The following is a 13414-nucleotide window of genomic DNA, read 5'->3' on the forward strand; positions in this document are numbered from 1 at the left end:
TAGTCAAGTATAACTTTGAATTTTTGATGCTCTTGCCTGCACCTCCAAGTGCTGGGACTGAAAATGTGCACCACCATGCCTGACATGTTTTCTTATTCTTAAAAACAAGGCTTCATGTAGTCCAGGCTGGCCTCAAAGTCATTATGAAAATGAGGCTGGCTTTGAATTGATCCTGTTGCCTCCCACTTCCCAAATTCTGGGATTACAGGCATGGGCCACCCCTCCTGGTTCATAACTCCCCCTAAGGCCTTGATAATGGTAGGCAAACATTCTACGAGTGAGCTACATCTCCAGCCTTATTTAATACATTAAAACCAGTTATTTATCCTACAGTTTCAGGAGAGTCTATTTTTTTTGCCATTTTGAAAGAAGGTCTCTGCAGTCCACGCTAGCCTGGATCTCACTATGTAGACTAGGTTAGCCTTGAACTCCTGGAGATTTTCCTCTTTAGTTCACAATATATGGGGATTCAGATGAATACTACAACACCTGACTGACTGAATTGTTTTTTACACTGTGAGGAACAGTTCCTGACAGATTCTCTGTCTTTGTTTAGCTTATATCCTATTCTTGGTTCTCTGGCATAATAGCAAATGCCTTCTTGGTAAGATAGGGTACTTGATGCTCTTAGATTTTTCTTATGGCTCTGGTGAAAGGGTCTCATAGAAGAACTGGATGTTGAGTTCCCCAGTATACTTTTGAGCTATTTAGTGCTTTCAAGCTCATTAAAATAAAACAAAACAAACTCCTCCATTTTCTGCAGCATTTTTTCTTTGCAGCAGGAAGATTGATCTGAAGAGCCTATACCTCAGCAGAGCCAAGAAGTGAACCATCTTTTTCCACTGTGGCTTCTCCAGATTCCTGCAGAGGACTAACAGCTTGTGATTTATATAGCTACTTTAAGTAGGAGGAAGCCTGGAATCTGTATAATTATTGTTTTTCTTCCCTTAAAATTTGTTTCCAATACGACTGTCTCCCGTGTCCCAGGATGGCCTCAAACTCTCTATGTAAGTAAAGATGACCCTGAGCTTCCGATCATCCCATCTAAGCCTCCCAAGTGCTGGATTACAGGTCTGCAGCACCACACCTGGTTTACTCGATGCTAGGAATCAATCCCCGGGCCTCACCACTTGACTACTACATCCCCAGCCCACACATGACTATTCTGAATAAATGCTCGTATATATGACAGCTCTCTAGAAGACATTTTGTGAACTGTATCATACACAGCAGCCACATTAAAAAGACTTAGAAATTTCTTTCTTCCTACTTATGCTAAGCTGTCTGCAGATCAGACTTAAAAGACAATGCCAGATGGCAGGCTGCTGTTTCTCTGTTTGGGCCCATATTTCTCCATGTGTAAATGATGGTGCCTGAACTCCCCGTCCACTCCAACTTTCTAAATTTAACAATATTTTTAGAAAACATGAGATAGTTGAAAGAGGCAATCAAGACAAAGAGATTAACTGAAAAAACAAACAAACAAACAAACTAACTAACAAACAAAAAACCAAAGCTTTAAAACTCTTAAATAAACTCTCGAAAGAAGGACTGGTGAAAAGCAGAGATATTTATGGGCTTGGTATTTTTGACTTTTAAGAAAGTTCAAGTAATTTTTTTTGGGGGGGGTACAGGTTAGGGGGTGGTAGAATTTTAGTTCTTGGCAGGTTACCTTTTGTTACACAAAACAAAACCAAGACATTAGATTATCTTTTTTTCGTACTAGATTTCTGGTAGATAATGGCCAAATACTTAACAGATGATATACATTCTCTCTTCTCTCAGCAATAGGGTCTAAAATGCCTGTCTGACTTCAACCTGTTTCACAACGTAAGCCTTCTAACAGAATAGGTCATCTTTAACCCTGTCTCTTGTTCTGTGGATGGAACCCAGGGCATGCCAGGCAAGCATCTACTTCTGAGCTAGAGAAACCATTCTTAAAACCTGGAAAAATCATTCTTAAAGACTGGTAAGGCAAAGAACAACTGTCCTTTCTCCCAACAGCAAAACAGGTTGCATCGTTAGATACCCTGAGTGACGCTGAGTCATGGTATTTGAAGATTTTCCCCCTTGGTATTGTAGGATGGTCATGAAAGAATACAGAGGAACAAGAGGAAGGTATATCTGGAAGAAAATGCTATTCTAAGGAGAGGAGAACAGTTTGTGGGAGTTGAGGCTAGTCACTCAGCTTGTCTCCAGACCCTCCTTTCTATATACATGTGCAGATCTAACTGGAACAAGTAGCTGACTATAAGGTGAGGATTGAGAATTTTTGAACAACTGATTTTTTTGGATTTGATCTCTAATCTCGGACAATTGCGTTTTGTATAGTTATCAAAGCAAAAGATTTATCAAGGAAGTGTAGTATTGAGAACTGGAAGGGAGGACATCGTTTCATCATAAAACAACAAAAAAACATACCATTCCTGAAGTTCAGGAGAAGGAATGAGACCTGCAGTTCCATTTTTGGAGTTTTCCAGTTTACCCTGCCACCAGTTGTGATCATCCTTACTAATAATCTGAATGATGTCACCAACTCGGAATCGGATGCCAGCTTCTTTGCAGGGGATGAGGTCATCCTTGGCTGGATCATATTCAAATTGTGCTCTTACATATATCTATAAAACAGGAGGTTGTAAGAAAGGAGGCCACAGTGATGTGAAGGAAAACAGTGACCAACTAATCTAATAACCACACATCAACATTTACAACACAATCAGGACATCAGATAATGAAACTGAAAGAATGTATGGAAATAGGACACAGAAACAGGGTGCCATGTCTAATGATTACAGCTTCAACTTTGCTGTTTATATCTAGAAGGAACACTTAAAATACTTGTTGAACAAATTCTGCTTTTAGTAATACTATAGGTGTATATAGAGCAGTATGCTCACCAATTTTAAAGCTTGCTATGGCTATGATGATGGGATGGATGAGTTGTCACGTCCATGAGGCAGCCTTTAAGCCTTTAGCACTCAGAGCACGTTTTTATCTTAAAGTAGCAAGAACCCTGGGCTGGTATCTTGCTGTTGGAGACTTTCATGACAAGTGGCAGACAAAGCTATATGTAACTCAAACACTATTTAAAAGTTAAAAATATAGCTTTATTTCTTTAGAGGAATTTTGGCTTTGTATTTGTGCTTTACTATCCTGGGAAAATAAAGATGAATCTGAACCCTTGCCTTGCCAGTGTAACCCTTGAAATCAGTACATAGCATCAAAGCATGCACGATTCAAGGCTCTAAGCTTTATGGTGTATGAATTTAAGAGACATAATAGCAGACAGGAGTTATAACACAGCAGCGTTTTATGAATGACTGGAATTCCAGTGTTTTAAAATAAGGTATTATATCCAACGTTGCCTCAGTTATGTAGTTCTGAGAGTAAACTGTGGGCACATTCTACCAACTGCAATTTATAAAATTATTAACTTAAAATCAGATTTATTTTTAGCATTACATTTAAAGAAAAAAAGTCCCATGATTCCATCCCTTGATATTAAGGTTGAATATTCACATTTAAGTCACTGTAAAACCAACCTGAGGCTTCGGAGCCATTGTGTGCTATTAATATTCTAGTAATCTAGCTCTTAAAATGAACAAATCTCTGCATTTGTGCCTAAAATCCACACTTTAAAAGTGCTGGCTGTTCGAAAGGTTTCCGGTGATGCTGCACAGCACTTAGCAATTCTAAGCTAGCACAGCAATATCAGGATGAAGGCCAGGGTACTGACGCTGGTTTCCATCATATGTACCTATTAGACATACACAGGCAAATACAAATTTAATTTTAATTCAGTTTTCAATTTCAGAAAATCCCCTTGAAATGTTCGCTAGGGCATGACTTTCGGTTATATTTAGAATTCTATGAACTCTTTATGCACCAGAGGCAGGTAGGACTCTCTAAGGCTAAACTATTTACTGTCAGTGAAAATGATCAGGTTGAAATTACAATAACCATCACAGCTACAGAGGTGTGAGTAAAAAAAAAAATCTTTATAGAGAATTAGTCATGTATAATGTGTTAAAATGAAATGGTACAAGCTTTCAATGCTCAAATGTTATGGTCCAAAATGCAGACATTATGGGATGGAAAGGGTTAATAAAGGAGCGACTATTAGCTCAGTGTAGAGAAGTTTCTATAGAGGTATCTATTCACCTGTCGTCCTTTTGGTTGGGTGGTTGACGGCAAGTCCTGTAGAATAAAGCCAACCCAGGAGAAAAAATTTTCATTTACTTGTCAAGAGCACATTTGTGTGTTTCTGTTACAATATGGTTAAAAATGAACTAGCTTTAAGTTGTAAAGAGATCATATACATTATCACATTTCTTAGAAGTGTTGAGTTATTAAAAAAAAAATCAAACCCAGGCCATTTAGCAGCAAGCTGAAGAAAGCAGGTAAGTTGAAGCAGAGAGAAAATGTGTTCTTAAGAAACAACTCAGCATCTTCAACACAAAAGCCACTGCGGTTCAAACAGCCTATTACAAAAACCCCTGAGCACAAGAGAACGGTTGTCTTTTTCAAGTGCATCACTGCAACCGCTCAGATTTGGACAAGTTTAATGGCTCTATGGCCTTTTCCCATCACAAAAGTGCTACATGTGAATGTTAAAAAGGAATTCTTCGGGAGTCTAGATTCACATTTGGAAATAAAGTTATGAATAATTTTCTCGCACAATTTTTCTTACTTAGATACTTGGGATATCATTCCATTTGAGATGATCTTTGAATGATTTATGATTTTATTTGATAAAAAAGTTGATAGATTTTTAAAGGGCAAATTAGAAATCAGGACAAAAGGTAACAACTGCTGCATTCTTAGGGCGCTCTAATTGCAGCTGGCTGACAGGCAGCACCACCACCAACTTAGAGATTTGGCTATCCCGAAAAATGGCAAACCTGCACATGGAAATGCTTCTGTTTTGACTAAACGATTCTTTATAGAAGCCAAAATGGAGAGTTCTGAAAGAGCAACTTTCCAAGTTCAAGTCAAATATGTACTTTGTGTTAAAGATGTGATACCAGCGTGGCTTAAGTGCAGTTTGAAGCCAGTTCTTTTTGCTTTTCATATCCAGGCAAGGCTTATAATTCACAAAAATATGTGCACGTACCACAATAACAAGAGGGCACACCAATTCATAAACTTAGATAGCGGAAACTAAAACATGTTGCTGATATCCCTCAGAGTGGAAAACTGTAAAGCCCAAGAGTACCCAAATCCTTATTCTGCAAAATCCCTTACGTTTCTTTGTCAATTTTTTAAATTAAAAAATTCTTAAAGAAATTTCAACCCAGTTCTATTTATATCCTCTGGACAGTCATACATACTGGCGGGGAGGCAGAGAGTGAATTTTAGAACAGCTCTAGCAGTCCTGTACTACGTTTCTTCAGATGTAACTGATTTTTAAGGAGGAAGAAATGTTGAGGAAGGGTTTTCCGGAGTAAAGTGCACTGCTGCTGCAGTAGCCTTGTGCGTCTGCAGAAGACAATCTTTCCATTGAACACATGGAACTAAACACTCATGGCAGGTGAGCACCAACAGAATTGTCACACTTGGCTGTGTGAAGCTAGAGTTCTTACCGAAACAGAATTGTTAGTGCTGCTATGACCATTAGCAGGGGACTGTCTGGAAGTGGAGGGGGAATCTCTCTGAAATAAGACACAAGGTTCATTAACACAAAACACCAGCACAGAAACAGATATTTACATCAACAGTTACAACCACAGTCTGACAACCATTTCCTTTGAGGTTAATGCTATAAAAGGTGCCATACTGACTTACTTGTATGATTTTGCAGAAGTATGAAAGAACTTTTTTGTAGTTTGAAGATTCCCATATTATTAGTGAGGACGGTATTATCATTCATTAATGATTATTTTCCTCCTGTATCCCAAATTCTACAATCTTTGTTTTTTTTTTTAATTGGGACCCCAGGAGAGTGATATTAAGACCCTATCAAATATCTAATGATGATAAATATTATAATACTACTGTGCTAAAGACCTCAACTGCCTAGTTTTATACTAAAGAATAGGTTAAAGAATGGCTCTGAGAAGTAGTCAATGATTTTTAGGTATCCCATTGTCAAGACATTTCTAGAATAAAAATTACTAATGGGGATAAAAGAGAAAGCTGCACCAGAGGGCAACGCTCTTCTGTTGTATCATTTTAGCTGACTTAGTACAATAGTAACTCCAAGAAACAATGTTCTGCTTCTGGACAAACTCCCAAGAGTCACGGCACTCTCCCTAGAGCCAGATTCCCAGACTGCTCTGCTGTCCAACCCACTCAGAATCCTTCGCAGGTTCCATTCCAAGTCAACTTTAATGAAAAGAGCTAAGAGGAGAAGAAAATAAGTGCTTTAAACATTTAAATTTAGAGTTCTTGATGAACTTCTGTTCAAAAGATAGGTATTTTTTTTCTAGAATATTGAAAGAGAACTTCTGGAATTGGCTACCCTGAAATAGAATGAGATCCCTCAGAGAACATTCTACATCATTACTGAGTAGCTTGATCTCTATTTGTCAGTCTTTAGGATTTAAGTCAGTTGGGTAGGGTATGGCAGAAGTATGAGCCTTCATTTGAGAAGCCTTGCCATAGCCAGGCATGTAAAAAAAACAAACCAGTGTGTTTATATGTTGGAGGTGAACACATAAAGAATATGAAGAAGGGAATCATTACTTTTTTCCTAATATTCAAAGGTATAGAATTTATATGTATAATATCCGTGTTTCCCTCTAACTAGTTCAACTATTTAAAAAAAGAGAGACAAACTTGTACTAATAACTAACAATATTTCTGGTTAGCATCCCTCAATCCAATCTATTTATTCAGTTTCTTTTAACACATGAAAAATGGTGTGAGGAACACCTATGGTTTTAGAGTATTTAAATTATCTATAGAAAAATGTATGCGTGCTATTCTCTTTCTCTGAAAGGTTCATACTCTAACAAAATTCAATGCTCCAAATACTGAAGCTGGAGAAGTTCTGCAAAGCTTTGAAATGTATTATTAATTGACATTCCATAGGAAGCCACCAAGAGGAGCTCAAGACTCAACAAAATAGACACTTTGTCACTGCCTCACTAAAAATATATTTGACAAAAGCACAGATCTTATACATATGTTGAATAGGCTTAGATGAAAAATATGAACACTCTAATTGTTTTCTTGTGACATCTGTAGCATCATTAGAAACTTGAAAAGTATAATTTCTATTTCAAATTTTCTTAAACACAAATCTAGTAAGTTGGCTACTGGCCTTTAAAAATTACCTTTAGAAAATGTACACATTATATCTATTTATTTGCAGTGATAGGATTTGAACCTAGGGCCTCACACATGCTAGGCAAGCATTTTATCACTGAGGTATATCCCCAGCTCTTGTACTTTAGAATAACATACTTGGAAGATCAACAGGAAAAATTTTAAAATAAGCTCCAATAAGTAATACTTGTGCTGATAAGCTACAACCAAAAATTTTATAATAATTTGTGTCTCGAAATATAGAAAGAATAGATTTTTTTTTTACTATAATGAACAACATAAAACTGAAAAAATGTAAGTTGAAAGAGCTCTAATAGCAAGAGGATAAATATGTTTTAAGAAACTTTGGGGCTGTTATTGTACAAACGGTATTTGTTTAGGAGTAACTTAACATTTCACATATGCAGACGTTTCTGAAAGGTTGCAAAAGCTTACACCCCTGTAGTGAAGTCAGTTCCAATTCCCCAGGGTCGCAATGCTCATCTAAGGCCTGCAGTCACTCAAACAGCAATGTCTCAACAGGACTTGATCTCTTCTCAGATTCTTGGAAAGAAGAACTACTTGTGAATGGACTTCCTGAAAATACTACTGTATTTTTTTGCCTCGGGGATTTCATTTTTTTTTCTGTTATTGGAGTTTTTCTATATTTGGCTTAGATTTGGCTACAGAAAGGCTGAAGATATCTGCATGGAAGTGGGGCTGAGGAGGTGGTTGGGACCTCCTCTGTTCCGTTATCTTCGTTGTAAAATTGGTGTGCAGTGATCTAACAGCACAGGCAGAAACAATTTCCCAGAAAGCAAAAACATTCAGCCATCAGCAGACAGTTAGTTAAGAAGTCAGGAGATGGGGAGGCTTGTTAGAGTTATTACCTCACAGGATGAAGACTGAGTGCGGTAGCTTGGTACGATCTTGAAGGTAATACTCCCCCGCATTTCCCTCTGGGAGGAAAAAGAGAGGAGAGTTCTCATGCAAACACATGTTGCACACAAAAACACAGAAGAAACCATTCAAAACACGTGGGTGCAATTAGTACACACCACTTGACAGCACACAGCCCCAAAATAAAACCTCATTACAAGGCAGGAACCACTCAGGTTACTGGTAGAAGTTTCTGGGAAATGTCCAGGGAAGCCAAGGCTGACTGTCTCATACCTAGCAGTAAGCGGTCATAGAGATCTCTGATGCTTATCTTTCTGTAGATATGAATACGCAAGAGTCGAAATGACACACCTTACAGGAACGATATATTGAACTTAACAAGAAACTATTTACATAAAAATTCTATTTAATATGCTACTTTCTGATGCTACCACCATAAAATTGCTTTTACACTTTATGAATTTTGGCATTCTTTTTTACGACAGCAAGCCTTGGATGCTTACTTCATGCCTACTAGGCATTCATTATACGGGAAGCAGAAAGAAGGACCCAAGGCAGAAAACAAACGTTTCCCTCTGTTTGCTACAACAGAGACACAGATGGAGGTCTGTCAGCGGCTGTCAGTGCTTTTTAATGAAGGTCTAATTTCAGTACAGAGACTTTTTGAGTAGAGTCAATAGTGACCTGGCCTATAGTGACTCCCCCCCCCCCACACCTTGTGCTGTGGAGAAACACACTACAGCTGGCCATGACTCAGCTAAACAGGAAAGAGGTTTCTGATATTGCTCATGTCAGGAGCCTTTTGAGGTCAGTGAGAAACTAGTTCACATGAGTACATATTGGGAAGGTGTTTTCATAAATATCTGGTTGGTAAGAAACAGATGAAGGATGAACAGTGTAAAAGCCCACACTGCTAAAGGCAGGACAAATGGTTCCAAACTCCACTGCAGTTAAAACGGTTCCCTGGTTGCCAGTTTTAATGAACATTGCACAAGTTCAGCTTCACATGCACGATGGCACAAGAAGCATTCTGATTATGACTGAAGAGCAGTGTTTGTTTTTAAATATCGACTTATTTAGTGCATGTGTTAACTATGAGTGAGTACGGTTCCTCTGTGTGTTCGGTGTATGTGCATGTGGGTATGAAAGTGTCAGCACCCGTGCGCATATGCTTGTGGGGGCCAGAAGAACACGTGGAGTGCTCTGCTCCGCTACTCGCTGCCTCATTTCTTTGAGACAGGACCTTTCACTGAACCCGCAACTAGGCTGGTGGCTAGCAAGCCCCAGCTACCCTCATGTCTCCACCAGATACTATACTGGGGTTTTAGGCAGGTGAGACCATACCCTGCTTTTTACATGAGCGTGGCATCCAGGCTCAGGTACTCCCACAAGTGCTTTTACCCACAGAGCCATCTCTCCATTGCCTATATTAGGTATTTTTTTTTAAACAAAATAAGTTAGTGGAGCTGTCAACATGGCTCAGTAACAAGACCGAAACAATGAGAACATTGATAGACATACTATCATGGAAGGGGGAAATAAAATTAAGCTTGGGTCAGAAGGCTGAGTTAGTAACTGGATGACAGAAAGTAATCATAGAGTATCAGAGGGCACCTGGAAAATATAGAGAGACACACCAGAAGCAGTGGGGAGGGATTTGGAGTGCCATAGAGCTTTATTTGTTTGCTGGAGCAGAAGGATGCTCTCTTTCGGAGAGGCCCACAAGGACAGAAGAAGGTTAGCTAGTTGCTGCTCTACCTCTCTTTACTTTTACCCTAGCCTTTGTATCTCAAGTCTTATTTATAAACAGAATGATAAAGGTTTAGTTAAAGCTACCTTTAGTGGCAGCAACAGAGCCCTTGCCTGTGGGAACAGAATTCCTGCCAGGCTGCAGCCAGAGAAGTGTGTGTGTGTGGGGGGGGTAAACTGTGGAGTCACAATTGCTGGCTGAAAGAGCAGCAGATTAAGACACAGCCATTGCACTGAACTTATAACAACACGTGGCGCTGCAAGCCTAGACAAAGAACTACAGGTAATTTAAGACTGTTGAGGGGGAGAATTATTCAATTCCCAGGGACAAGCCTCCCACTCGGTCATTCAATTCTAAGTGGTTAGCTCTGAAAGCACGTACATACAATTAACATTTAACGCCATCAGCAAGTTGTATTTATACACAGAAACATTTATACATGTATAATAGCGAAGGGAAAGAGGCCATGAGTGAGAGGGATGGAGGGAATGGTCTACAAAAGGGGATGGAGGGAAGAAAGCGAAGGAGGGAAATGTAATTATATTTTAATTAAAAACATAATAAGTAAAAAGGATGGCTTGGCAGGTAAAGGCACTTGCCACAAAGCTTGATGACCTGAGTTTAATCTCTGGGGCACACATGGAGAAAGCAGAGAACCAGTTCCTTCAAGCTGTCCTTGGAACTCCACATATGTAGAGACAAGTGTGCAAGCACACTTGCACACAAACACATTAATCAATAAATGTACTAAAAAGGCAAAATCTAAGCTAATGGACTAGAACTTAATCTTAGAAAAGGGAACTCGCATTACTTACAAGCATTTTTTGTAGTTGTTCCACTGTTTGGTTAGCAACACTGATGCCATTGATTTCTCGAATTTCATCACCAACATGAAGTGTACCTAAAAAGTCACACACAATTATAAACATGAAACGAGTAAATGTTTTTATAATAACAAAAAGCCAAAGGTATCAATGTAATAGAAAAATAAGTTACATATCTAAAAGTCAATGTTTCAGATTCATATTTGGCTGCAGAATTATTTAACTTTTACGTAGTAAAACCATCCAAACAGATCTACTTTCAGAAAGCACAGTTTTAATGGATGGCCACAGAAATTTGTTGACAACCCAATAAGAGACTATTAGGTATGAGCAGACAGAACTCAAAATAAGATAAATGACTAGTACTTCTAAAACAAAAACATAAATGATAATATAAGCTAATAAATGGGTAAACTGAATAAGAATTCAGACATGGCTGAGGAGCGGTTCAGTGATCTTTAAGGTGAAACAAAAGATTACATAAAATATAGATCATAGAAACAAAGACATAAGAAAAACAGGAAACAAGAAATAAAGAATATATTTTAAAAGCTATGGAATATAGGAGTAACTTAAATTCAGAAAGAGCAGAGAACATGAAGAAGAGGAAATGTTTGAACAGTTGAATGTTTTTTTGAACTGGTAAAAGTGTTACTATACAGATCCAGGAAGAACAAGATAAATAAAAGAAAATATGGGCCTTCAATAAAAGACTCTTGCCACCAAGTCTGACAATCTGAGTTCAACACCTGGATACTATGTGGTGGAAGGAGAACTGGCTCCTGCAGGTTGTTCTCTGACATCTACATGCACACTGTGGCATGTGTGTGTGTGTGTGTGTGTGAATGTTTGTGTGTGTGCAGGAGTGCACATGTGAACATGCACACAGAAATAAACACAATAAAGGTATTGTTTAATTTGAATACGTAGAAAGCTTAAAATTTCAAGGTACCCACTGATATCACAGAAATAGGGTGCTGAAATTTAAAGCTAGCAATTAGGGGGCAATGAAACAAACACCCCCCTCAAATGAACAAGGAGAACAAGATAGTAGAATCATCACAACAAACATTAATGAGCTACTCTATCAAAAACAGTGATCAAAACTGGTCACAGTAGTGCCCAACCTTAATCCCAGCACTCAAGAGGTAGAGGCAGGAGGATTACAAGTTTAAAGTTACCCTTGGCTACATAGTGAATTTGAGGTCAATATACCTAATTCATATAGTCAAATATATATGTGCAAAGAGAGATTTATAAGTAGACATTGGAATACTCTACTACTATAAATGGATATTTAAATATTGGTAAGTCAAACACACAAAAATTTAATCAACACATAGAAGATTTAAACAAAAACATTAACAATACCAAGTCAATTATTATATATGGAATTCTGTATGCCAACAGTTAAAAAATAAAGGTTGTTCATAAACACAGATTCACAAAAATGATTAAAGTGCTATGCCACTAGGAAAGTCTTAACAAACCTCTGAGAAATGATGTCATACAGACCACACTCTCTGACCACAACACAATTAAGTCAGTTGTAAATTACAGAAAGATGTCTAGAAAATCTCTTCAAATATGATAAATAAAAACACTTCTAAATCACTTATGGACCAATGAAAACTTATAATAGAAATGTAAGAACACCGACAAATGAATTACAACATAACAATTTGTGGGACACAGATAAAACAGTACTTGGAGTTTTTATTTTACTTTATTTCATTTGCGGTGGTGGGGATGGAACTCGGGAATGTGGTCTAGAATGACTGAAGCACAAAGACAAACAGCTCCTTCATTTGAATCATAAAACAAAAAGAACCCTCCCCCATTTCCTTCGGTATGCACAGGAAGAGTTAAGGAAAGTTAAGAAATTACAAATGGAACGCACCTTGCCTGTGAATCATACCCCCGTGCATGATTCTCGCAACAATACAATGATTTAGCTCATTCATTTTCAAAGTGATTCCCTGTAAGAAAAAAAAAAAGGAAGAAAAAGTTGGCAAGGGTACAATTAAATGAAAGCACTACTTTATTTCCTTCCATATTTTTCTAATTAAAAAAATTACTTTTTATTGTACATACCAACTCTAGTTCCCTCTTCCTCACCTTTATATTCTACAAAATAACAATTTTATTTTATAACCCACTTAAAATATTTCAAACTTTAAAATTTTCTAAGTTTAACAAATGTAAGCATGTGTGAATCTTTCACTACAATCCGATGGTAATTGTGTCTCATCCCCAAAGGTTTTCCTCTCATTTGTTGGTAATCTACTCCCATTGTTCTATGCTCTCCACTCATGCTCAAACAGCCACTGATGAGCCTTTCCCGACTATAGGTAAGTTTGTTTTATCTAGAAACGGAGCCACATTCATTTTGGCTGCTTTCTTCAACTTATCATAATTATTTTTGAGATTCTACCATTTTGTTATATTATCAAATAACTTAATCTTTGTCTTTGTAGAATGGTATTGCATTGTTTCCACACGACAACTTGTTCATACTTCCCTCCACTGCACCTTTTCCAGTTCTGGCAGTTACAAAGAAAGCAGCATCTTAGACTTAATCTCCACTTACTCATAACATTTTTTTAAAAAAGGATTTGGGACATTTCATGTATTTGTAGATCATCTTTCTACAGACAGCAGGATAGTTTTTTCTGTGTTAGTATCTTCATGA

The 13414-nt window shown here is 37.8% G+C and overlaps 1 protein-coding gene across 4 annotated transcripts in view; it reads right to left on the minus strand.

Moving 5' to 3' along the window:
• The window catches only part of Cask (calcium/calmodulin dependent serine protein kinase), a 331839-nt gene that overhangs the window by 23701 nt on the left and 294724 nt on the right, over positions 1–13414 (minus strand). Inside the window, exons 15-20 of one of the 4 annotated variants that reach the window (XM_038316593.2) lie at positions 12623–12701; positions 10714–10799; positions 8139–8207; positions 5583–5651; positions 4162–4197; positions 2422–2618 (exon numbers count right to left, since the gene is read on the minus strand). In XM_038316593.2, the coding sequence (XP_038172521.1) occupies positions 2422–2618; positions 4162–4197; positions 5583–5651; positions 8139–8207; positions 10714–10799; positions 12623–12701 (536 nt within the window). The remainder of the gene's footprint in view (positions 1–2421; positions 2619–4161; positions 4198–5582; positions 5652–8138; positions 8208–10713; positions 10800–12622; positions 12702–13414) is intronic. The other 3 variants (XM_038316596.2, XM_038316595.2, XM_038316597.2) reach the window with 3 other exon arrangements.

Source organism: Arvicola amphibius, chromosome X, assembly GCF_903992535.2.
Source record: "Arvicola amphibius chromosome X, mArvAmp1.2, whole genome shotgun sequence".
Taxonomy (NCBI): domain Eukaryota; kingdom Metazoa; phylum Chordata; class Mammalia; order Rodentia; family Cricetidae; genus Arvicola; species Arvicola amphibius.